This window comes from Micromys minutus (genome assembly GCF_963924665.1).
Source record: "Micromys minutus genome assembly, chromosome: 21".
In the NCBI taxonomy this organism is placed as follows: domain Eukaryota; kingdom Metazoa; phylum Chordata; class Mammalia; order Rodentia; family Muridae; genus Micromys; species Micromys minutus.
The window spans coordinates 43,583,514-43,610,555 of NC_137956.1; the positions used below are offsets into that span (position 1 = coordinate 43,583,514).

At 48.8% G+C, this 27,042-nt stretch overlaps 1 protein-coding gene across 1 annotated transcript in view; it reads right to left on the reverse strand.

Moving 5' to 3' along the window:
• Positions 1 to 1,369: 1,369 nt before the first annotated feature.
• Positions 1,370 to 27,042, reverse strand: part of FBXL2 (F-box and leucine rich repeat protein 2) — a gene marked incomplete at both ends in the record, with an annotated part of 62,641 nt that continues 36,968 nt past the window's right edge. Inside the window, 13 exon segments of the mRNA XM_080934692.1 lie at positions 1,370 to 1,477; positions 2,020 to 2,232; positions 6,243 to 6,299; positions 6,747 to 6,791; positions 7,495 to 7,555; positions 8,552 to 8,682; positions 10,517 to 10,591; positions 10,708 to 10,834; positions 12,256 to 12,351; positions 12,441 to 12,509; positions 18,212 to 18,306; positions 20,621 to 20,695; positions 20,913 to 20,967. Coding sequence (XP_080790818.1) covers positions 1,370 to 1,477; positions 2,020 to 2,232; positions 6,243 to 6,299; positions 6,747 to 6,791; positions 7,495 to 7,555; positions 8,552 to 8,682; positions 10,517 to 10,591; positions 10,708 to 10,834; positions 12,256 to 12,351; positions 12,441 to 12,509; positions 18,212 to 18,306; positions 20,621 to 20,695; positions 20,913 to 20,967 — 1,207 coding nt within the window.

A 27,042-nucleotide genomic window follows, 5' to 3' on the forward strand; every position in this document is an offset into this window, starting at 1 on the left:
CCATCTGCTGCGGGCTGCATTGTAGCTCAGAAAAGAATGTGTAAGTTGTCTCTAGTATTTGAGTTTTATGAATCGTTGGGCCAAGCGTAAGACACGCTGATTTAGCAGCCTCCTCCAGCCACACCCCTCTGCACACAGTGGTAGACAGTCTAACCCTTCGAGTCACATGCTTACAAGGATTTGCCTGATGCGTTTCCAGGATGTGTCTGTTTTCCGTCCTAGAATGCAGCTGTTCGGGGGCTTCAGCACAGTCCCCTGAGATGCAGTGCTGGCTGGGGAGTGGCTGCTGGGAAGGTTCAGCTACCATTACTAATATTGAAGGTGGGAAATGCTAGTGGCACAGAGCAGCAGCACCATAGTAACAGACAGCATCCTGTTCCAGTCCCAAGGACAGGGTTTGCTCTGATTTGCCTCCTCATTGTCATGACGGTGAAGCTCCCGGCTGACTCCAGTGAGCATGGTGAGGCTTTGTGCGTTTGAAAGCTGCCAATAACTTCATTCACTTGACTTTTCATGTGTAAAGCTTTAAAATAGTTATGATCTCTAAAAATTTAGAGTAAATTAGAAAAAAACCACACATCCATTCTACATGCATCTGTTCATTATTTTTACTTGATTATAGTATAGATAACTTAACCCTAAATTCTTCAAGGTTCCCGCAAACTTTTTTTGAGAAGTGTGGACTTAATTGGCTTTTTTTCCTTTGGCAGAAATGCACTATATGCTGTAGCATAGGGCAGAGCTTATCATTTCCCATGGAACAATGCAAAGGCTGGTTTTGGTCCCTAGAGTTCGGTATGATGAGTTGACACAAACAGGTAAATATCCTGCCCCACCCAGCTTAGAGGTCTTGTTTCTTTGGTGTCTTAGAAGTATGTTAACATGCCTTTCACATACGTTTGTACATATGCAACTACCAGCCATTTTAGTTTGCAGTACAGTCATATTGACAAAGGTGCTATTTATAGTCTTCAAAGTGGACAAGTCCCGCAGATCGAGAGGGATTGCTATGAATTACATTAGGCCTTGGTATAAGGATCAGGTAGAAAACCAACAGGCTCTTTTGCTCTGCTCAGGTTGTGTTAACACTGAAGGTGTATGTAGAGTGCTGAGAAAGCCAGGTGGGGGTTGATGCCTAGGTACCCACCTCTGATGGGCTCCAAGTTGCACACCACTTTTCCCGTGTAGTAACCAACAGACAGGCCTGGATCTGCTTGTATCCAAGCAACATTAAAGTGGATGGCATCAGCAGTTACTGTGATCTGTGCTGAAGTCTTTTACCTGTAATACTTTCACCATGGAGAGTTGAGATTGGGTAACTGATGGTGGAGCAGTCAAGAGGATGGGCCCGTGGCCTAAGCAGCTGCTGTCAGAGGATGACACAGCATCTGCACAGCCGATGTCCATTTCCTGCCACTGCTGGTGGAGGGGTGACTGGAGCAAAGTAGGCATGGACTTTGACGTGAGGAAGCTGAGCCTGGAAGGAAAACGGGGCGTTGTCTGCCCTGACATTAGGACTCTTGTACAACTTTTGAAAACCTAGTCCACTTACAACTGGCTACCTTAGTATGAGGCAGGTGGAATGCTGTAAGCTATAACTGCTCCTGTTAAATCCTCTCTACCCACCTCCAAATCCAACACCTAAAGACTAATGCAAACACTTCTCTCGAGGGGCAGTGATCTAAGAGTACATGCTTGAAGCCTAAGATAGCATTTGTGTAATCAGGCAGTTTGTATAAACACACCAGACTAGACAGACAAGTGGATATTGCTCTTAGTACATTGTGTGTACTGGGGCAAGTGCATGCCACAGCATGTTTGTGGAGGTCAGAAAATACCAAGTTGGTTGTATTCTACTTTGTACCGTGTTCTTGGCCTTGAACTCGAAGATAGGCTTGGTAGCGAGCAATTACCTGCTGAGCCCACCAGCCTGGTCCGTAGACTCATCTGACAGCCTGGATGTTGATTTCTGGGTATCCCCCAGTTGCCAAGGACAGCCTGGGAGGGGCTCACACCTACCCTCATGCGCTTGATCCCCGCACGGGTGACCTGCTGGCAGTCATACAGCTCCAGTCTCTCCAAGCCCCGGCAGTTCTCCAGGTGCTCCAGTGAGGCGTCCGTCACAAGAAGGCAGTTGTCCAGCTCCAGCACCCGGAGTCTCTCATGGCCGCAGGTGCTGCTGCTCAGGTGTAGGATCCCTTCGTCTGTGATGAGCTCACAGTGGGACAAGCTCTGGGGAGGGGAGAAACATTCTTTAACAGGACCCTCCTTCCAAGTTCTAGCTAGTAAGAGCTGGGGAGCTGGCTCAAGTGTCCTGAGTAACTGCTTGCTGTGGTGTGGTATGTCCTCTGAACAGCCCATGCTGGTGATTTAGTGCCCTGTGTGGGAAGAGTCACCATGAATAAATGGATAGCTGTAAGGGCTGGAGACTACAAAAACCTCATCTGACAGCCTGCCGTTCTCCATTCCTCACTGTCAGTACTGTAGGAAAGAGTCTGGTTTTCTCTAAGCACAGATTGGAGGAGTTGGCAAGGTCCTGAGGTTGCTGCCTCAGACCATGGCACCTAACTTTCCAGCCAGAAACAGGAAATGTGTTTCAGGGGGATAGTTCAGAGTTTACTCTCTCAAGCAGTTTTATGACTCAATTTGAGTAGAGGTGTCACCAGTAAAGCCAGTTGATTTACTGTCCTTGTTTGAAATGCACAGGGTTGGAGAAATGGCTAGCATTTAAAAGCACATACTGCTGACAACTGATAACTCCGGCTACAGAAGGACCCAATGCCATTGCCTTCCATGAGCACCCACAGTCACATGCATGTACCCCAGCACAGACACAGTTCACACATTAAAAAGTGCAAACATCCATGACCCAGTTGTAACTATGCAATGGGACCTGACCTTAGTCATGTATCACTAGCCTCTTGGAAGTGGTAATAAGAATACAGAAGTACTAGGGTGAATTTGCACAGCCAAGTCTACTTTCAGTAACTTCCCACTGTGGAAATAGAAAAGGGACCAGTGCCTGAGAATGACTGCCAGGCTGACCATACAGAATCCGTGCGCTGATGTCTACGGTGCTGAGGTTCAAGTAGGAAAGGGCAGAATGTGTTCTGAGGCCCAGGCTGGGGTCAAGAATGTCAGGCTCAGAGTGTAGCAGGACACGGGAGGGAAAGAGGAGAGACTTGCTCTCCCCTACCACCATTTGGGTCACAGGATCAAACAAGGGCTGTCAGACTTGCAGCAAACATCCCCACTGAGGCTGCTCATGGGATTTTCTTTCCATCCCAAGGTCCCCGGGAATGACATTACACCTCCCAGGAAGCTCATCAGTATAGAATCCTGCTTATTTTTTAAGTGTTAGCAAAGATTTTATAGCATTTCCTTAAGAGGGTTTGGGGTTGTTTTCACATCAATGAGTTATTTGTCTCACGTAGTCAAATGCACGTTGTGCCTCCTATACATTTAGCATATATAATGTGAAAATTTGAAATTCGTTATCACTACAATTAGGAACAGGCCCCAGTGAAGATGCAGTGCAGTGGCGGTTGTAAGGATGCATGTTGGGCATAAGATGCTTTTGTGTTTAGACTTTGGACCTAGCCTCAAGTACTTCATTATCTAAGTGTATATGAGACAATCTGGAAGCCCAACACCTTGCCCCATTTTGGATAGGGGACACTCAGCCTGGATAGGCCTGGTGACAGGCCATGGCTGCTGATGTGAGTAGCCTGGCCTGGGGCCGTTTCCAAAGCAGCAGCCTGTGTTGCTGATACTGCACTGGTGTTTGCACTTGGTCCCCTGACATCTGCCATGCTATGTCCTTTTAATCTGTGCTTTATTTTGCTTACTTCACTTAGTATCGTGTCCTCAAGCTCATCCGTGTTGAAGCATGTGCCAGGATTCCCTTCGGTCTCAACGCCATTCTCTGCATATGCAGCATTCTGAGTTTACCTACTGACATCATTTCAGTGCCTTTCCCTTCACGGCTCTGGAGAAATACTGTCTCAAAGCCTTTCAGGTTGCCTTTGTCTTGTGTTTTGTTTAACATCCTCCACAGTGGCTTTGGTGGCTGGAAGATGGCCAATGATGAGCACCTGCCCGAGGTCTGGACATTGACCAGTGTGGGACTTTTCAGCTTGTTTTGGTTCTAACCGTGACACTATGACTGTCACATCCTTGTTCCTGCTAAGTCACACCCCCCCCCCCCTTGTTTTCTAAAGGTTGTGCTCACTTGCTACCTTGTTGGGTCCTCCACTCATTTTTGGTTTCAATTTTCTCAACAGTTCTATATACTGTATGTATTTGTGGGCACTCACTTTCCGTTGCTTTTACAGTGTCTTCATAATTTCTACCAGGAACATTTTTCTGAAATCCACTTTTAAATGTCATGTTAATCTGGACTTGGCATCTGCACTGCCACCGAACATCTTTTCATGAGTCCAAACTGCTCAGTTGTATCCAGAATGTTCCAACATCTTTGTTACGTCTTGCACCAGGCCTGTGGAACTATGTTGCTGTGGGGTAAGGCCCTGTAGTCTACATACAGTGGCCAGGTCTCCGTACTGAGTGACCTGATGCCTATGGGACAGGTGCCTTGTCACTGTGAGGCAGAGGTAGGTGTTCAGACTCCTTCACACAGCCCTGACTCAGGCTCCCAGTGTGGTCTCCAGTGATGCTGTAGATTGTCCTCTGGGCAAAGGTGAAAAGACTCCTAGCTACCCACTCACCGTGTAATGGCGGGGTGAAGCACAGTTCTGTTTGGAGTTAGTTCTGTTTGTCAGAAAGGCTTCTTGATAGGCCACCCCACCCCCCCTTGGTCCTTTGGGATTTGTTCCTGTCTCAGCATCCCTTGTAATCAGCTCCTTTAGAGCCTAGCCTGGGATGTACAAAGCAAAAACAGCCTTAAGGTCCCTGGCTGGCTGCACCGTCTTCTCTTGGCCTTCTTAATATTTAAATCAAGGTTTGTACCTAGGCACTTAGTTGAAAGTCAGTGGTATGATAAGTATAAGAGTTTGGGGGCCTTTTTGTTGTTTTAAGACAGGGTCTCTGTGTAGTTCTGGAAATCTGTGTAGGCCAGGCTGGCCTCAAACTCAGAGATCTAAGTACGTCTGCCCGGAGTGCTGGGATCAAAATTGTGTGTTCCACCTGATAGCCATGAAGCCGGTTAGCTAAGGCAGGCACTTCCTCTGCCTTTTCTCTGTCCTGCTGGGGATCTGCCAGGAGTCACTGGCCAGGGGCCAGTGTGTAGTCTGTGTATCAGTCACCAAGCTGGCTGTCCGTGTAAACCTGGGGCCCACTGTACCACAAGTGTACTTCACATAAAGCCTGCGTCTGGATTTGCAAGGTTGGTAGGGGCTGGTGGGTGTTTAGCATGGAGCCAGGGACCACATGCTGTCACCTATCCTTACACAAAGATTCGAGTCCCAGAGCCAGGATGAGGTAGCTGGTGCCCACAGTCCCGGCCAGGGAAGCCCTCGGGACACCGCAGTGAATGGATCTGCAGCCTGTAGTGTTTCTCTTCTGTTTCTTTTCTCTTCACCCCTGAGCTGTAGTCTCACATCATCCTTGGTGGTTTTCACTTTGGACTCCTTGGTTTCTGAGGTACACCTTTTTGATCTTGTTCTTTGAGACATGGTCTCCATGCCAACCAGGCTGGGCTCGCACCTGAAGTCTTCTGTGTCAGCTTCCCAGGAGCTGAGATCACAGCTGTGTACTCACAGCATCTGCCTCACTGTGGTTTTACTCTGACTCCCATTTCTAAAAGCAGGAGTGCATTGAGTGTGGCCTTCTGGTGCTCAGAAAGCCCTTGGGGAGAACTCTTGATCATGGGAAGTAATTCCCAAGAAAGGCTATGGGTCCTGTTCTTACAGGACCCCTACACCATGCAGAGCACCCAGACCCCTTTCCCCTGGGGCTGAGAGGTTTGCTGCTCACATCCAATCAGGAGGACAGCCCCGATCTTTGCTCCTAGGTAATGGTATTTTACATCAAGCTTTTGTCTCCCCAACAAGGTGAACATGAGGTTAAGTGAATCGATGTGGCTGTGAGTTCCTGTCAGCCTCTCTCCCTCCTTACAATAGAAGTAATATTCAGACACCCCACAGCCCAGGCTAGCCCTGCAAGGTCTGAGAGCCAGAGGGGTAGTGGCTTTACACAGAGTGGACCCCATGGCATCTGCTGGGGGAGGGGGTGTCCTCTCATTCCTAAGACATTCTTAAGTCTCACCAGTAACTCGGACTCACCAGGGCTTGCAGCTTGGGGCAGTGGATGGAAAACTGGATGAGGGTGCTGTCCGTGATCTGGAGAGAAACACAGTCAGTGTGGCGTCTGCACAGGACTTAATACCCAAGCCTGGATTCTCCTGAGTGTGGAACTCAGAGGAAACAAAGTCAAAGCCCCATTCAAGCACACTCGGGCTCACATTGTCAACTCCTAGGGAGGCAGTGCTGCTTGGCCTTGCTTCTGGTCCCTGAAGGAGGCTGGGGACAGGACAGGACAGGTTCCCCAGAGCACCCTCCTGTGGTCACCCAGCATGCAAGCTCACTCCCTCACAAGCTTCGTGTAAAATAAAAGGCAAGCCTGCCTGTGCTTGGAAGTGGATGGCACTCTCTCGCAGGTGAAGCCACAGAACAGGGACCCCATTACAAATGGCCTAACAGACCTGATCCCACTACCGTGCTGGGCAGTAGTGCTAACCTATCCTTGCCACAATGCCAGGCCCCTGAGGGCTCCAGGAATCTACTCACCAAGACACATTCTTCAAGGTCCATCTTCTGCAGGTCATGGCAATTCTGAAAGAACCCACAAGACACTCTACTATGTGGGCACGTGAAGAATGAGTGGCCCCATAGCTCATCTGTCCCCCCAAAGAGTGGTTCCTATTCCTGCAGCCATCCCAGAGTGGCTGAGTCAAGCTCATGGGCATGGCTACCCCCTGCCACCTCCTCCCAGCACCATCCTCAACGAGAGAGCTGTCGCACTTTCTTATGCCATAGATCAGACTCCTCTGTAGGATGTGGGGACAGAAGGACACAGACGTACCACAAGCAGTATGGGAGACAGGGTAGAGCACGGCTCTAGACAGGGAAGCCGAGCAGAGGCCAGCCTGGGTTCATACAGAAAGGTCACTGGAGAGAGGCTTTGCTCAAGGTGGGTCTTCCTGACAAGTAGGGACAGTGAGACCTGAACGCTCTGAAGGCATCCAGCTTGTGGACAGTGTTTGCTCAAGGAGAGCTCTGAATGTGGCCCAACATTTCTTGGTAACTCAATTGCACAGTTCTTAAGCATGAACTTTGTAAATGACAATGTTATGTTGAAAAGTTGGGCACACCTGCCAGGATCTCTTTAGAGTCCTGGCCATCTGAAAAAAGTGCAAAGGTCATCGTGGTCATCTCTCCTGAAGCTAAGTATTGGTGTCTTTGCACCCCCCCCCCCCAAACTACTCTGAATCACTTTGAATTATGGTATAGTTTTGTCTCAAACTTGATACCTTACCCGAGCTAGTAGTGTAAAGCCTGCATCCGTCAGGTGGGAGCATCGGGCAGCTTCTAAAACTCTTCCAAGTGGGCACGAGGGGAGAAAACACATGGCGCCAAGTCAGCAACGACACTGCATGGTGCACATTCTCAAGCCTGCCCTGTGGCATATTGAGCCACTTCCTGGTCGTGTCCTTCTGGGTCTTGCAAGCAGGGCCTCTCGGGACAGGTTGAGTGGCACCAGGCTCAAAGGAATGAGTATCAGTCCTAATGTCTCATCACAGTGAACCAGAGCCCACCCACCGCTCTTAGAACACGTTTAAAATGGACTTTTGCTAAACAAAATCATCTCGAGATCCACTGTGTTTATCTTGTGGTGCTGAGGATTGAACTTGTGCAAGTGTGGGCAATGAAAAATATGAGTTAATCCTCATTAGAATTGAAATAGTTTCAATGAAAAAAATGTTCTCTACTGTCTCTTTGTATGGTTTGTTTAAGATGGTTCTGAAATAGAATCTACAGGTGCAGATTTTTGCTTCCCTCCTGATCCGTCAGGAGGAGCAGGACAAACTGACTTTCCTTTGAGCCTCAGTTTCTGCTGAAAGTGGGCGTCCACACTCGAAGATGTGTTTAGTTAAAACAGGGAGGCATAGCCTATGGTGGTTGGCTATGCTCTGAACCACACTCCCATGTGTGCAGAGCTAGTGTCAGAGCAGAGGACAGCAGTGCTCTACCTTGACAACCGACCTTCCTAGAGTCGGGAGGATGACAGGCAGCAGCTGAGACCTCTCCCAAGTTTGCCCGCCTAGTGACAGGGTTAGCAGAGATATTCAGCTAGTCTAAGCGCCACCAGACCATTCCGATGGCCAAAGCCGAAGTGTAACAGCATGAACAAGCATAAGAAACTACATGAGAGTAACCAATGCTGCACCCCATCCATCCCCCGTGGGCATAGGTGCTGTCATGCCACAGCCTACCCAACACCTCCTGGCTCTACCACCCCAAGTGCTGGCAAACCTCTCCCCATGACAGCCTAGTTGTCTCAGAGCCGAAGAGCAAAAAGGGGTCATACTCACTGTAGTCTGGGGCAGTTCAGGCCCAAGGCTGTGAGAGATGCATCAGTAAGGTTGCTACAACCGGAGAGGCACAGAGCCTGTAGCCGGTGGCAGCCCCTGCACATCTGTACCACGCCGTCATCAGTGATGCGCTGGGAGAAGAGCACAGGGGTCAGGGGCCAGCGCTGACCGGAGCCAGGAGCCATGGGCCTAGTGTGGTCTGCCTGGTTCTCTGCTGCCTATAAGTGCTTCACCCTGACACTTAGCCAAAACACAAGTGGCCTGCATGTGGCAGCGCTCCCCTGTAGTCCTGGCACTTTGAAGGCTGAGGCAGGGGGATTTCGAATCCTAGCACACCCTGGACTACGTAAGTGAAACCCTACCTCAGAACAAAACTGGCCAAGTGTACACCTTCGATCCCACCGTGTGGGAAGCAGAGGCAGTAGTGTCTGGGGTCTCCCTGGTCTAGGTAGCAAGTTTCAGACCAGCAGGGGCTATGGAGTGAGGCCCTGTCTCAAACAAACAAACGAACAAACCTGTCCAAAATCAAAGGAACAAGTCTGGGCGATCACCTGGTTGGTCGGTGCCGGGCATGCATGCGGCTCTCTCTGAACTCAATCCCAGCACCGCTAAACAAAGGAGAGTAAAGGGGAGATTCCGTACAGCCATAAACCATCCTATAGCAGCAGTGGGCACCGAAAGGCCAAGCTTCCACCCGGGGAGTCCTCAGAGCAGTTCATAAACTCGTGGAAAACATCACGTTACTCCTGAGACTCCCTAGTTAAATGACACATTAGGGTGCGGCTGGATGTGTAGACAGCTGTGCTTTCTGTTTACATTCATATTTATAACATCCCACCAAATCACTTAAAGGGGAGAACTAGGTACCAGTAAATTCCTCGGATCTATTTAACCAGGCTGCGAAGACCCAGCACCTTCATTTCAAACATACTGATGCATGTGGACACAGCGTTAACTATAACCATTGGCCGGTGCTACCCCATGTCACTCACAGTCCGTCCATGAAGCCAGCTCTGAAGACACTGCTCTCCCTCCCACCACCACATGCTGAAGACCGGGATTCATAAAACTGAATGTAATGGCTTTCTCTTAGGTTTCCCAACATCTAGCTGTGTGAACCTGCACATCCACACAGCAACAGGGAAGGCTGGTGCCCAGGGAAGACTGCTGGCTTTCTCTTGCACATGCCCTCTGTTCACCGCACTGCTGCTTGTGTGCACATGTGTGTCTGTGTGTGAATGAGTGTGTGTAACATGCGTGATTAATTCTTTAGGTGCTGGACACCTGTTTTAGACACTTCTGCTGCTGGCTCAGAACTCTTGTCAAGTAGGCTGGCCGGCCAGTGCTCTGGGGAGATCCTGTGTCTGCCTCCCCGGCCCTTAGTTTTTGACATGAGCTCTATAGATCAAGCTCAAGTCCTTGTGCTTGCAAAGCCAGCACTTAACTGATCGGGCTGTCTTCCCAGCCCGGGGCTATTCTCATTGAGGAATCAGAGGGGCCATCAGCTCCAATGTGTTAAAAAGAAACCACATTAAGATCTAAGTAGCAGTATTGCTGTTTTTTTTTTTTTTTTTTTTAAGAGCCAGTCAGGCATATTGGCCCACACCTGTAATCTCAGCTTTCAGTATGCCCTCAGAGGCACCATAACTGCATTTCAGGCTAGCCTGAGCTATGCAGCGAAACCTTGTCCATCCGTCTCTCATATATATGTGTGATTGATTTTATGTGTATATATATATATATATATGTATGTATGTATAGAAATCAACCAACTTTATATAATGCCAGGGAGGAGCCTTGTGCTGAACACACTTTTACTGTTCTCTCACCTTACAAAGAATCACAGCTCCAATGAGGATAGAGGATGAGGAGTCAGGGCAATGTGATGTGGCCAGATGCCAGCTACTCTGGGCATGTGCAGCCTGACAGTGGGGCCCGTGCACCAGGGCCTGGGTCCGTACTTACTGAGCAAGACTGCAGGTTGAGGTTCACGAGCTCAGGGCAGTGGTTCTGAATGTGTTTCAGAGCTTCGTCCTCTAACTGAGAGGATGGGGAAATGAAAGAGGGATGGAACCCAGGTGAGAGAACGGGTCAGGCACCAAGATGACCACCACAGAAAAAACAAAGCAGGCTGACCAGATGTGTGACCTCTGTACCTGTGTACAACCCCTCAGGAGCAGGGCTTTCAGGCCCTGGCACCCCCGCACCAGCACCTCAATGCCTTCCTTCGTGATCTGGTCACACCAGGAGAGGTTCAGATACTCCAGGTTCCGGCAGCCCTCGCTGAGAGAACAAAGAACAACAGCACCCTGTGCAGCCTCCTGCAGAAGGTGCTGAACTCAGTACAGCACAAACAACCTCCTATAGACAGTGCTGAACTCAGTACACCACAAACAACCTAGAGAGGAGACTAGCCCAAGGCCTGGCTGAACCACCTCCTCCTCACCCAGTGGAATCACCAGGAGTGCCTCAGTCCAAGGCACTGACCATACCAGGGTTGGGTTTAGGGGTTCTCTGTATAAGTGTACATTTGTGTGGGTGCATGTTCTGTATGGCAGAGGGTGACTTGGAGGTATCTTCCTCAAATGCTTGCCACCTTTTGTTATTAATTTTTTAAATCACTTGATTGCAATGAACTCACTAAACAAAATATGGCACAGTTAGATTAAGGTAGCAAATCAAACACAGAGAATCTGACCTAGCAGCAGATTCTGTGCATCTCAGTGAACGTCTGTGCAGCTAGAAGAACCATCCTAAAGCTACAAGTGTTGCTTAGGATTTCACACTTTATTATTAATTACAATTTTATGTACTTATCTACCACAAAAGGAAATGATAGCATTGAAAATAGAAAACGGGGCTGGAGAGATGGCTCAGTGGCTAAGAGCACTGGCTGCTCTTCTGGGGGTCCTGAGTTCAATTCCCAGCAACCACAGGGCAGCTAACATCTGTCTGTAACTCTTCTTCCAGAGGATCTCACTCAGACACTCTCACACAGACATACGATGCAGGTGAAACACCAGTGCATGTTAAAAAAAAAAAAAAGATGTATTTATTATATATAAGTACACTAGCTGTCTTCAGAGACACCAGAGAGGGCATCTGATCTCATTACAGATGGTTGAGAGCCACCATGTGGTTGCTGGAATTTGAACTCAGGACCTCTGGAAGAGGAGTCAGTGCTCTTAACTGCTGAGCCATCTCTCCAGCTCAATAAATCTTTTTGAAAATAGAAAATAATTAGCTTTAAATTTTTATACTTTTAAATTGAGTGTGTGTGTGGTTACACATCTCTGAATGCAGTGGCTCACAGTGTCCAGAACAGGGCTTCCTACCCTAGATCTAGAGGCAACTGGTAGCATCCAACATGGGTGTTGGGTTCTCTGCAAGAGCAGTAAGTGCTCCTAACTGCTGAGCCCTCTTCCCGGCTCTTTCAGGACTCATGTCCCTTTTCCTGCATTTTGTCCCCCCTTATCACACAGGGTCTCTCATTGGACATGGCTGGAGCTCCCCAGTTCGGCTAGGCTGGCTGGCTAGTGAGCCCCAGATCTCCTTCCAGCCCGGGATCACAGGAAGGTGTCACCGTTCCTGGCTGTTTACACGGATTCTGGGTACTGGAACCCGTCTTCATTGCCTTGCAGACTGAGCCACCTCCTCAGCCCACACTTTCTTTTTTGACCCCCCCAAATGCCAAGCGCTCTCACCTGATGCCCTTTAAGGAGCTGTTAGTAATAGACACGCAGGACGTGAGATCCAGGTGTTTCAGCTTGGAACAGAATCTGCTAAGGCTGTAACACGTGCTGCGAAGAGGCAGGTATGCGAAAGATATTTTCCACCATGGTTTTCTTCATCTTGTGGCCGCTCTGCCTAGACCCACCCTGATTCCTACCTGTCGGTGATTTTTGTGCAGCCATTGAGGTTTAAATGTTCAATGTTCTGGCAGTTCTGTGCAAAGGTCCTAAAATGAGAAGAAAAAACAAATGATTTTCCCCAAAGTAGCAAAACAGCCTTTGTAAAGCAAAGAAGGATGCACTCAGGGTGAGAGACCAGTGCTCTAGTGGCTGCAGGCCGTGAGGTGGCCACTAGAGGGCAGCACAACCATCCGCTTCCAACAAGTGCTTCCCAAATCCTCCAACTCAGATCAGCAAAGGCCACAGACTCCTTGCAGATAAAGGGTTCAGTAACCTGGGGCACCCCCAGGTTATATCAGCTGCTAGCCTGGCACAAAAGCTTAAGGGACCTGTCAGTTGGCCCTCCTCCAGCCCCACGTTGGGGATCATCTGAGATGAGAGGCCTGATATTTCTCCACTGGAAAAGTCCATTTGAAGCAAGGGTAAGATCTTCCCTGTGCTGTGCTCTGGGGCACTCTGACCACTGTCAGTCTTGTTAGTATCAAGACCCATCATTTACCGTCAAGGACTCCAAGTTACGTAGACCAGCGCCTTACTTTGGGTGACTGCAGGCCCAGAAGCTGCACACTACCCCTCCCTGCCAGAACACACTCAGGCAACCTGCATCTTCTGAGATACGTCAGCAGGTCTCATGGGTCCTGGCTGCTCCCCCTCCAAAACCTGACCACAGACACATGCCACCTACTTGTTCTGCCCTGATGTGTGGCGATGGGAAACCAAAGTGGATCCCTGGGGCAGGGCTAGGAACACGGCGCTGAAACCCAAGAAGTCCGTGGTGCTCAACAGGCCAAGTGGAATGTGCCCGCAGCTACCATGCATGACCCTGACATGAGCATGTGAGCAACTGCCTGCAGCTGGGCAAAGAGTTAGCTACACGCACGACACCAGGAGACCCCCAAGATCAGTGGGGGTACGCTGGCTACTTCTACCTGCAGAAATGTAAAACCATGTCCTGTTTCTCAGGCTGCTGGGGATCCTGGGCTTACCACATGCTACGAGAGCACCCTCCCTCAGGCAACCCCTACCAGCCCCAAGCCTAACAAAGGATATGATCCCCTCAAACAAACAAACAAAAACAGTCAAACCAATAGAGACAGCATTTATAGGAACAAAAGGTGTTCCATACCTAAGAATGTGGAGCTCATGATGTCTACCCACACCACATGGAACAAAACAGAGGAATCTGTAACGGACACGACTGTCCAATCAAAGTCTACTCAAACCGGATCAAACCGGACACAGCAAGGATGGGGGGAAGGGCGCTGAAGATGCTGTTGAGTCACACAGGATGCTGCAGCTACGGCACAGAATGGGGGTATTTTACGGAGGCAAAAGAGGATTTTGCTCATTTGAGAAGAAGACATGTTAAGTTGTAGATATGAAAACCCAATGACTGAGCTAAGAAGGTACTGGACAGGCTGACCACAGGAGGTACTGGACAGGCTGACCACAGACCAGCTAAGGCAGAAGGAAGATCAGTTGTCCGAGGCTCATTAGAGACACTTCAAGATAAAGTGAGGAGCGGAGGGCAGGGGGTGTGCTCAGGGGTACAGGGTCCCTGGTGATTCATTTTTATACACTGACGCCCCTCCCCGCAGTACTGGGAATAGAACCACATATATGTGGTTTATAACTGAGCTATACCACAGATTACTTCCCGTGTGTGTGTATGTGTGTGTACACGTGTTACTGCAAATCGTCTCCAGAGCCTTGTACACACAGAGAACTTTGAAGACTTTCACAAGGCAGGCACAGGACAGGATGTGTGTGACCCCAGGAACACAGTAATTGCTTATGTTCCCTAAGGAAGAACTCAGTGAAATGCCTCTCATAAAAAACTTCCCTCGAGGGGCTGGAGAGATGGCTGGGGAGTTGTAACACTTCCTATTCGGTTCCCACATGGTGGCTCTCAACCATCTATAACTCTAGTTCTAGAGGAATCCAGTGCCTTCTGGCCTCTGCAGACACCACTCACACTTGATGCGCATAAAGGCATGCAGGCCTCCACACAAATACAACAATTTACAAATTAAATTAAATCATCTGCAAAGAAACGTCCTTTCAGACAGGCAGATAGGAGCCGGGGAGAGCGCCCTTGCAAAGCATTAGTATCCAAAACGTATTAAGAATTCTCAAAAATCAATAAAAAACCAACCAATAGAAAGATGAACACATGACCCAGACAGACATTTCCTCAAACATCCATGGATCCAAGGCAGTGGGACGCACTGGGCAGCATCCGAGAGCTGAAGAAGCCATGGGTGCCACCAAGCACCATTAGGGTCAACGTGAAGAGGACACAGCAGCCACACCAGGGCTGGGTAGGAATGTGAAGAACTGGAGCGTCACACACCACACCGCAGTTTAAAACGGTGCATTCTGTTTGTAAAACAGACGGGAGGCTCCTTCAAAGTTAGAGCTGGGGCTGGGGAGACACTGAGCTGGCCCGTGAGGCGGCAACGCTTGGCCAAGCCTGATTGATGTTGGTGCTCAGATGTCACAGGGTAGGAGAGAACCAACTCCCACGGCCGTCTGCTGACCTCCAGCACAATCCGTGGCATGTGTGCACCGCCCACCCACACCCACACCCACACACACACAAGTAAGTGTTGAAGAGAGGGAGAGAGAGAAGTGTGTGTCTGTGTCAAAGCAGTTTCTGAGAAATAAAATGCTTGTTGTACGAGCAGGGGACCCCAAGTTTGATCCCCGCTCCCCATGTTTAAACAGACAAACCACAGTGGCACACACAGTACCAGGGAAGCAAAAAAAGGCAAGATTTCAAGGACTCATTGGTCAGACAGTCCAGTGTGCTTGGTGAGGTCCAGGCCAGAGAGAGCATGTCTCAGAAAACAAGGGTTATGGCTCAAAAAGATGACTACTCGAGGTTGTCCTCTGGCTACATGCGTGCATGCCTGCACATGTGCGTGTGCGTGTGTGTGTGTGTGTGATGGTGGAATGTTTGCCTAACGTGTAAGGTCCTGGGTTTGAACCCCAGCACCACGAAACAAAGGAGTTCAAGCTGAGACTAGTGTACATCTGTAATCCCAGCATGTGAGAGGCCGAGCTACACAGGGAGACCTTGTCTTGTGCAAGCAAGCATCTGTAAACACACACACCACGAGGAACGAACATTCACAACAGCGTTATCTGTAACGGTGCAAACTAGAAAGCTCCCTGCTGCCCGTGAACATAAGTGAACACAGACAAGAGTCCCTGCAGCACAGGACCCACTGCAGAGCCCTCGGATGACAAGCGGCTGGAATTCTGACAGACAAGCAGTTAGTAGAAATCACACTTTGAAGTTCGGCTTCCCTGCCTAGGTGTGGTGGGGTATGACAGTCTGAACCTGCCCTGTTCCTGCAGGCTCATGTGTGGAGCACTGGGCCCCTGAGACCTGCAGGATTTTGAGGAGAGGGACCTGGGCAAAGCAGGGTGCGGGGAGTGGGTCCCTGGCTCTTTCCTGTCTTGCTCTCTGCTACACATTCTCAACATGCACAGGAGCAGACAGCACAGACTAGCCCTTCTGAAGCTGGGAGCCGAAATAACCTTTCCCTTAAGTGCGTCAGACATTAAGGGGATGGCATCAAACACAGGCGGTCAGATACGTGGATGGCGGCACAGCTAGCTCCTGGCTGCCTGTTAACAAGAATGAACACTGAAAGCCAAGAGACCATGCTGTGCTTAGACACAGATGCTCAATAACACGTAGAAGACACAACTGTGAGAAAATTTACTTAGCTCTGTCATAGCAGCGTTCCACACACACCCAAGCTTTGAGATTCGGCGAGGCTGCTGAATTCAATACAGTCGTGAGAATTACCTTTGCTTTACCAGTAGATACATGTGCACGTGAGTGCAGTGCCCACGGAGGCCAGAAAGGGACCCCCTGGAGCTGCAGCTACAGGAGGTTCTGAGGTCCCTCACAGTGGTGCTGGGAACTCTTTACCCCGAGCCATCTCCCCAGCCTCTTAGGACAGGCTTACAGGATGTGAGTCCAGCATCTGTACGTCATAGGATGGATTGCCGCTCACCGGACAAAGGAACAAACTTGGTATTTCCAGCAAGGTGAACGAACCCCAGGGCAACTGCACTGGATGGCAGGAACGGCGCACACAGGCACAGTCTCCCTCTGACGTGCGGATATCTGTCATCCATGCAGCCTTCTGGCCTCAAGTTCAGAACAAACCAGTTCTTGGTCTCTCAGCAGTGTTTTCCTAGTAAATCGGGGTTGCCATTCCAGGGTGAGAAAAAGGTTATTTCTCAACAGGCAGTGGTGCTGTGCTCCTCTAACCTCAGCCCTCAGGAGGCAGACCGGCAGATCTCTGTGACCTCCAGGCCAGCCTGACCCATAGAACAAGTTCTAGGCCAGCCAGGGCTACTCGTGAGATCCCAAGACAAACAAGCGGCCTTTGAGAGTCCCACTAGCCATCGACATCTTCACGTCTGTTTTGGTGTCTTCAGTGAGACAACTGTTAGCTCTATGTCTTGCAGTGTCAGCCTTACATCAGGCCTATTAGCGCGTACCCTGCTTCAAGCTACACTCAGTCTATGTCGCGGATGTACAAAGCTTTGCAAGCAGAAAGCTGGCCTTTAACTTATCAGTATATCTACACCGTACACAGGGACAGTCTCATTACGGCATTTCCTACTCTGCTCGGTCCTGGGTGTTGACCGCCGTCGCACCATGTGGCTGGCATGGCCCACGTCACCCTCCTTTCCTCTGCCTTCTACTGAATTCCTGCTTAAAACATCCTCGTGGCTGGGTGTGGTGTGGACCTGTGAGTTCAAGGCTATCCACAGCAAGCTCCAGGATCGCCAGAGCTATATTACAGAAAGACTCTGCCTTAAAAAAAATCTCTATGGGCTGGAGCGATGGCTCAGCAGGTAGAAATGCTTTCCACCAAGCCCAGTGTCATGGTTAGCTTTGTCTGTCAACTACACATAAACCTAGAGTCTTCTGGGAAGAGGTGACTACAACCAAGTAGAGGCTCCAACCTCAGCTTCAACCGAACTGCCCTGGGGCCGGCTCTGGGGCGCTATCTTAGCTGCTAATCGATGTAGGAGGGCCCAGCCCACTATGGGTGACACAATCCCTAAGCAGGTGGGCCTGGGCTGTATAAGAAAAGAAGGTGAGGGAGCCAGTAAGCAGAGTTCCTGCATGGCCTCTGCCGCAAGCTACTGCCTTGGCTTCTCTCGATGTTAGAGTGTAACCTGTAAGTTGAATGAACCCTTTGCTATCCCAACAAACCACTCGACCTAGGAGGAAAGGGGTATGCGTTTAGCTACACAGGTCCATTTACTGCCGTGATAAAGGTAGCGTAATGTAATAATCCTGTCCCATCACGAAAGAGCAAAAATCTATCTTACCATAAAGGCATTTTTGAAAGAATTGCTTTGTGTATCAGTAAAGTCTCCCATGAAACTAGAAAGAAGGTGGGGATGGGGGAAGGGCAGAGGAGACTGAGCAGATACAAGTCTCAGCGCTGATCTGATGCACACCCCAGCACTCCACATGTGCTGTGTAACCTCCCCACTGGCATCCAGGAGAGAGAGCTCACACTAGGCAGGTGAAGCCATTTGTCCCCAAGCTGTACCCCTCAAGACAGTGGCCTGTTCTTCCAAAGGCACATCTCTCATTATGCAAATTACCACAGTAAGGACAGAAGGAAAGTCTAGACGAGTTTCTTTGCTTTTTCTGATGTCGGCCATCAGCTGCTGTGACCAAGAGGTCACTGTGACTGTCACTTACTTCAAGGAGGAGTCCCCGACGCCGATGCAGCCACGCAGGCTGAGCTTTCTAAGGAAGCCACCGCACCTCTTGGAAATGTTTTCCACCACTCGGCCCTTAAATGGAGAAAGGTAAAAAATGTCACCTTTGCACAATGCTTACTTCTCAAGTGTACAGTGAGCCGTAAGCACGTGCTTCCTGAACTGTCTGTCCGTGCGTTTTTCCACCCTTGCCACGGGCACTGAGGACTGTGTTCTGCCAGGCCAGGAAGTGAGGACTCTCTGAGAGCCTTGTCACCTTTCTAAGGGTTTGGACACACCCTCCCCGGACCTGCTGCCTTCGGACTGGACCACAGCTGTGGAAGCCACTGGGAGAAGACACTGCTGCTGCTGCTCAAAGGGAAGTCAATCTTTTAATGTGCGAGCCTTACATGTATGTGAGGTATACGGTTATTCACAGCTGTCTTGGCAGAGACCTATACACACCGAGTTTTCCAGGACAGAGACACAGCATCTAGCAGGGGCTGGCACACACTGCTATCTGGCTAACATTTCAGTGGGGCTGCAAGTCTGAACCTTGACCCCGGCATATCCATCATGGTTTCTTGGGAATTACTGGGCTAATTTTAAAGATATATATTTTAGTTCATGTGTCTGTGTGTGAGTACCCTCAAAGGCCAGAAGGAGTGCTGGGTCCCCCGAAACCCAAGCTTACAGGTGCTTGTAAGCTGTCCTGCATGTGTTCTGGGAACTGAACTTGGGTGCCCTAGAAAAGCACAAAGCACTTCTAACCCTGAGCCACCTCTCTGCCTTGAGATTATAATTTTTAAGCAAAATCCAAGACAACTGCAAAATAAGTCTTTGTTAGCACAGGGGAAAAACGGTCGTGACTTGAAAATCTCAGTATGTGAGCTTATATAAGCACCTAACAGCTGGACCCCTGCAGAGGCGGCATCTATCCATTTTGAGGATTTCTTTATTCTTCCTTCACTGGAACAAAAGTTCTTATTCCAGAATTTTTAAAAAAAGTCATGGTGATAATCACAGATCACTGCTTCTACCGAGACCTTTGCCAGTTTGATATTTATTCAATAACCTTGTTCCCCGCTAGGCATGCGAACCACAGGCAAACATTATTAGGTTGAGGGGCTCCGGGGAGAAAGGGCTTTAATGAGCATCAGAACCCCAGAGTTAGGACTCTCACATATTGTGCGGTTACTTCTCAGTTTTGGCCTGTGACGTTACAATCAATTTTCATTACATTTATCCGTCCCCAGACCTGCCTCTTCTTTACCCCACTGCCCTGTTGGTTGTTTCTGTCTCGTTTATTCTCCATGTAAGTCCAGTGTGTGCTGCCCATACGCTCGGGACCTGCGCCATCCACTGCTGCCAGGGGCAGTGTTCTTAAAGGGACTCCTTGTTCTCCAACAACTAACAATTGTCAACAGCTCCTCAGCTGTGGGCGAGCAGCATTTTTAGTAACTATGAGAACCGAAGGGGAAATGTACAATTTATTTATGTGTATACGTGTAGAAATACCACAGTACACGTGTGGAGGTCAGAGAGTAATGTATAAGAATCTGTTCTCTCTTTCTACCATGTGGGACCCCAGGTCTGAATTCACACAGTCAAGCTTGGTAGCAAGTGCCTTCGCCCACTGAGCCATCTCCTGGTCTCATGTAGCCATTCTCGGGAGACATGTAAGTGCCTCACCTCAGGGAAGCATGCATGCATGTGGGCTCAGAAATCGTGGCACTGGAGAGATTCCCTGAGCTCTGTCACTGCAACACTTAATTCTGCTGTTGCTGGGAACCCACAGGCATGTAGCCCAGTCCCCTATGTAAATGCTTAGACTCAAGTTCTTTGTCCCTCAGTTCCTTCAGGCTGATTTTTAAAATTGGTTTATCTCATTACATGTATGTGTGTTTGCCTGTGTGAGTTTATGTGTACAGTGTGAATACAGGAACCCTCAGAGGCCGGAGAGGGCATCAGACGGCCTAGAGCAGAAGTTACGGGTGGTTGTGACCAACCATGCGATATAGGGAGCCAAACCCGGGCCCCGTGCAAGAGCAGCGCCCTCGCCCTGAGTCATCTCTGCAGCCCCTCTTCCCACCTGCCGTGGGTACCTGCAACACGGGGAGACCCTGTCTCAAAGTCACCACCACCAATGGGACCAGATGCCTCAGTGGGTAAAGGTGCCTGCTCCCAAGCCTGAAACCCGAGTCTGATCCCTGGGTCCTGCTTGGTCGGAGGAGGCAACCAACTCCTCCAATTTGTCCTCTAACCTCCACTGTACCCCGTGGCAAGTGCATGCACATGCACACACGCACATGCACACACACACAGGTGCACACACACTTGCGCGCACACTCACACACACATCAAGTAAACTAACTAACTAGTAGCTGACTAGATAACTGAATTAACTTACCTCTACATCTGTTTGGAAGTTAAAAAGGTCCACTCGTTGCCAGTTACTGCCATCCAGGGCTAAGATGTTCCAGGCCTGGGAGAGAGATGTAAAGAGAAGGTTGCGTGAGGGGCACGAGCTGCTACGTCACATCTCTTATCTCCAAACTTGTATTCTTGGTGTACATTAAGTAAAAATAAAGTGTGCAATTATAACACTGTCATTTTAGCAGACAAGGTTAAACTGTAATGTTTTGTTTGAACCAAACCCATCCCTCTCATTGACACCGAGAAACCATCAGGCAAAACTCTACCTTGGAAATCTGTGCACATCGGCATAGAGTTACGATATCCAAGAAGGAGAATATTCTAGAGAAAGAGAGAAGAGGCACAGAGATGAGATGGTGTCAGTATTTTAAATTAGAACTTGAAAACAACTCTAAGGCACCGCATGACACAGATGTCCCCAGAGCCCGGCCGGGTTCTTGTCGCTGCTGTAGAAATCTGCGTGTGCCTAATTCTGTTTTAGTCACACCACACAAATTCTCTGAAAACAGAAGTCACCGACGTCTACTTCTCCTGCTCTGAGAACTGAGCGTGGAAAAGTGGACCCTTCTTCAACCCTCTTTCTTGAAAACCAGCACTCCGGTTCCCCGGTGCCGAGGATAGGTGACAAGCTCCCACCCTGCCAAGGTGCCTAAGGCGCGGCACCGCCTCCTGGTGTAGATTCCCCAACAAGTTCAGATATGCGGCTCCGAAGGTGTGATGAGAAAACACATTTGGTTAGATGTATCTGTTCACCTGGCAAAGAGTTTCCTCTCTGCGTGTTTTTCCCCCAGGCAAAAGGAGCCAGAGGACAAGAGGAAGGCTGGGAAGGGGGCAGAGGAACCCATCCAGTTCTGGTGACATCTGTAATGGTTTTAGAGGAAGGTGGCCATGAGTATGGCAGGGCTTCAGGGGGTCCCTCTGACACCAGAGTGGGCACACTGTGTGTGCACCACAATGCAGGGGACAGACACTACAGGGGACTGGATGTGGGAGAGCAGGCGCAATGCCGTGTGGGTAAAAAGGAACAGATAGATGTGTGAGGAAGGCAAACCTACTCCAGTAAATGTCCCCAAATTCTTCCAAGTGACAGCCACATGGGGATACGTTCCTGTGGGCTCAGCAATGGATGACAGCGCCCTAGAATGCTGCAGCACTTCACACTTACCCTCACTACTTGGGACTGGAAGTTGGGAAGTCGGCTGTGTGACTCAGGCTCTGTGCGATTGCAGGACTGAGTCCTGAACAGAATCAACAGGAGGTGGGGCTGTGCACCAGCATTCTTCAATGTTCTAGAGTTGTGTCAACTTGAAAATGTTCTGAAGTTTACTGATATTATAGTGAATTTGCAGGAAACTTGACGAACATTTTAGAATAGCAGAAGAGAAAAAAAATCCACTCACACAAAACCGTTAAAACTACTTAAGGCATCTAGTGAGGTGAAGCGCTTTCTATTTACTGTGCTGACCTCTTACACTGCTGTTCCCTCCTGGAGACTTAATGTCTTTGTGAAGAGAAATCCCTTTAGTACTGATGTAGGGGTGTTTGTGATGAGTCTTTCTCAGGTTGGATTTACTTGAAACAGCTTATTTTTAATTAAAATTTAGTATTTGTGTCTATATGGAGTGTGTGTGTGTGTGTGTGTGTGTGTACATGGTGTCCAGGTGTATGGGTGTGAACAGATACAATACATGCAGAGGTCATGTACAACCTTACGGAGCTGGTTCTCTTTCTACCATAACATGGGTCCCTGAAATACCAGGCCCACCTAAGCAAGCCATCTCACCAGCCCAGGCCTTTTGTGTTTGTATTTTGAGACAGGGTCTTCCTACATAGCCCTGACTGTCTGAGAATTCACTAGGTTCAAACTCAAAGAGATTGACTTGCCTCTGCCTCCTGAGTGCTCAAATTAAAGGTGTGCACCGCCACAGCTAGCTCCAGGCTCTCAGTTCTAAAGGTAACATGCAGACCATATAGTTTTAGAACAGGAGAATTTTCCTTCAGCACTTTAACATCTTTCGAGTTGTTGCTCCCAAGACCCGAGGGCATGTTCTTGCTGCTGTTCTTCCACACTGCAGCCCATGGTCCAGCTCTGTTTGGGTTTTTGAGGTTTAGCATGTTGGTCACTGTGTGTGTTCACATGGAATTCACTGTTTTTTGACCTGTGAGTTGTCTGTAAGGAGGTTTGAAAGCTCTGGGGCTGTTATTTCATCAAACACTTGTATGACTGTTCCTTCTTACTGCATATATGTTTACTTACCTGTTGTTGTTGCTACTACTGTTGGCATTGTTATGTTTTTTTTCGAGACAGGGTTTCTCTGTGTAGCATTGGTTGTCCTGAAACTCACTTTGTAGACAAGGCTGGCCTCCAACTCAGAGATCTGCCTGCCTCTGCCTCCTAAGAGCTAAGGTTAAGCCACTGCTGGCTACTTATTATTTTATAATTATGTGTATGTGTGCAGCCCTGTGGAAGTGAATGCAGGCCCTCGGAGGCCAGAGCTGTCAGCCTAAAGCTAGGTTACAGGCAGTTGGGAACCAACCTGACTGGTGCCGGGAACTGAACTCCAGTCCTCTGTCTCAGCAGGCTGCACATTTCCTCACCGAGTCTCTCCACCCCTGCCAGTTTTACTGATTTTCACCACCAGAGGTCCTATTATCTCATAAGGCATTTCTTCTTCTCTCTGCATATACAGCTTTTCCTGTGAATTATTTCCCAATTTTTACACTGCTGTGCAGAGCTTAGCTGCTGGTCTCAGAAACCAGGGCACCTAGGGACTTGTCTTCTCTCCTCCATGAGTCAGTTTTTCCAATTTGCTTAGATCATTCCAGGTCCTATAAAGAACTTAGCTTTTTTTTTTTTTTTTTAAACTTTTAACCATTTATCAACCATTTAGTATTAGCAAAGGAAATAGCACTGTGTGAGTAAATCAACCCTGATGGGGGAAATCATCTCAATGTGGAGGGAACACGGAACCAGAGTTTCCACCATTTTATAAACCAAGCACAAAGGAAAGGAAGATGGAGGTCAGCGGCCCACCCTGCCTTGGCCTAAGGGACTTCCTTGAGTAAACAGTTCTCAGGAAAATTGTAAAATGCGCTGATAGCCATCTGACCCTCTAGAACGTCCCAGTTAGGGTCCTGACCTATATGCTCACTAACCCATAGGTTTAAAGGTCAATATGCTTAGCCAATGAATTTAAATTATAACCTTGCTGATGTAACCTGTACCCCTAAAAAGTATAAAAACTGTAACAGCCTTTCGGGGTCACCTCTCCTCTGGATGTAGGCCACCCCAGTGCACTGGATGAATAAACCTCTTGCTTTTGCATCGATCCCCGATCTCCTGTCTCATTCATGGGAGCCTCAAATAGATAAGATTCAATCTGGGTCTTACAAGGACCTCTGGAAGAACAGGCAGTACTCTTAACCACTGAGCCATCTCTCCAGCCCCCTTTAATATGTTCTTTATCACTAGCTCTGACCTTCACAAGAGATGCTTTACGTGGATGGGGTGAAATCCTGTGATGTAAAATCAACCACTTGAGATGCACAGTTGAGCAGATACTGGTGTTACACTGTTGGTTCTAAAACAGTCCCGCCACCCAAGTGAAATGCCACATAGTGTAGCCAGCCTAGTCACTGAGCCCCTGGCAATCACCACCTCGTGGATGAGCTTACAGTTGAAAGGTGCCTCTCTGACCCTTCAGGTAAACGTGCGTATCAGACCTTGGGATGTGGCTCGATTTTCTAGGGTACACTCACCCACCTCATCCACACTGGCACACACAGCACTTCTCTGTGTGTATTTGGATCACGATTCATTTGTCCAGCCATCTGTTGATGGGCATCTGGAGATGCTCATTTTGGCTCTTGTGAACAATTCTGCTATGAACATTTGCGTGCGTGTGTTTGTTGGTGTTTTCGGTTGTTTGGAGCATGTACTTTGGCTTATCTGCAGCTTTAATCTTAGGGTGGCAAACTGTGGTTTGAAAATATTAAATGGACAAAGCTTTAAATGTGTGTGTGTTGTGCTGTTTTGTTTTTCCTTTGGGAGAAGGTGTAGAGATCCACCTGCCTCTGCCCTGTACTGCAGCTCGGAATACAGGTACCACCTTGCCTGGCTTCAGGCCACATGACTTTTATTACTATGTATTGTTAGCTGTTTTATCACTGGGTGTTGTTATCTCCATGCATACAGGGGAACCAGAACCCACCCTGCTCAGCTGCTTGGGCTGCTGGGATATACAGGGCTGCGGTGTACCCGAGAGAAGAAATGACCACTATGTGGTTATTCTGTGTTTCCTTTTGAAGAATTGCCAACTGGTTATACCATTATGAAAAAACGTCATTACCATTATTAGAGCCTCACTGTGGAATAACGTAGCTCAGAAGAGCAGCTCTAGGTTCTTCTTCCCTTGGTCGCAGGATTCCTCGATATTCTTTCTCTCGCTGCTGCCCACAGACCTGACCTTAGTTACTGAGGATCGTCTCTGGGAGTCTGGCTCACGTTGCAGACCTGTTTAGGCCTCGGTTCCAGCCACAGAACCTGCAGAGTGGGCTGAATCAATTTCCACCAGTTGTCCTCTGTGCTAGATGGTTTTACGCCCATCTGATACAAACTAGAGTCATTTGAGAGGAGGGAGCTTACTTAAGAAAATGCCTCCATAAGATTGGGCTGTAGGTCATTTTCTTCACTGGTGACTGATGGGGGAGGGCCCAGCTACCAGCCCATTGTGGGTGGTGCCATAACTGGGCTTGTGGTCCTGGGTTTTATAATAAAGCTGGCTGAGCAAGTCATGGGGAGCAAGCCAGTAAGCAACACCACCCCTCCACGGCATCCGCAGGGGCTCCTGCCTCAGGCTCCTCCCTCTGGTTCCTGCCTCCCTTGAGTTCCTGTCCTCACTGCTCTTGATGATGTACTGTGAGTGAAATAACCCTTTCCTTCTCAACTTGCTTTCGGTCACAGTGTTTCACTGCAGCAATAGCACCCTACCTGTGACATCCTCTGACTACCACATGCACACCAGGGCACACCCCTAACCAATACACATTCACGTGAAAGAAACCAGAGCCGGAGAGATGGCTCAGTGGTTAAAGCACTGGCTGCTCTTCTAGAGGACCACATGCATACTTACTTACATGTGCAGTAGGTTTGGCCTAATGCTGCGTATATTCTAAGGTTAATTTTGGTCTCCCAAATTGCTTACACAGTGTCTACACATAAGACACTGAGGGTCCCTGCCCCAAGTTGGCTCTGATTGGTAAATAACGATGCTACCAACCAATGGATGGGCAGGGTAGACAGAGGTGGTACTTGAGAAAATTCCTGGACTGACCAGGAGGAAAGGAGGAGGAAAGAGGATCCTCCGTGCAGGAGAGGAAAACACTCTGCCTGAGAAGAGGGCAGGGCAGAGAGGCATGGCAGCCTTGTGAAGGGTCCAGGAGAGCATGGCCTAGAGTAACACCCAGTTGGGCAGCCCTCTGGGTCCAGAGCCACCAAGATAGAATATAAAACTTACTAAGTGATAACTTGGGATTATCAGCAGGATTAATGGAGTTCAGAAAGTAGCCCAGCTATTGCACTGATTAAGACATATCAAAATAGAAAGGCTGTGTGTCTTTAATGCAGGAGCATTAAGCATTGAGGTGGGTAGCAAACCCACTGATGGGATTTATTAAATATTCATTCAACACACATGCAGGCAAAGACATGCATATTGTATTGGCCAATCTCTGGAAAACACTGGAGCCTCTGGAACTTGTGCTGTGAATGGTTGTGAGGCACCGTGTGTGCTGGGAACAGGCAGGGTCCTTTGCAAGGACTATTGAAGCCTCCTCTCCGGCCCCATTTCACTTGATTATAAGCATTATTTCTGCTGAACAGTAAGACCAGACTGACACCACGTTTAAGACTGCAGAGTGGTAACTTTACAGAGACGGACACACGAACCAGCTCCTCTCCTAGGAGCTGACGCCAGCACAGTGCTGGAAAACAAAAGTCTGACTTAAGAATTAACTGAGCACAGTGGGGCCTATAATTCCAGTCTAGGAAGGAGGGCAGGAGGATCGAGGGTTAAGGCCATCTTGGGCTACCCAGTGAGACTGAGGCCAGCCTGGGCTACATGAAAGAATGTGTCAAAAAACAAAAACAGGGACTGGCAGGGGGCCCATAGGTACAAGCCTGACAACAGAGTCCCTTCCCCAGGAGGGCTTTGTCTTCTGACTTCCACAGGGACACTGTAGCACACATACATCTCACACAACAATAATACAATGTTTCAAAATATTCAAGAAACATTAAGAACATTATCTTGAGACAACAGATGAAGAAAAAAAATTTTTTTTTGAAACAGGGTCTTACTATGTAGACCAGGCTGACCCTTGGATTCATGGAGATCT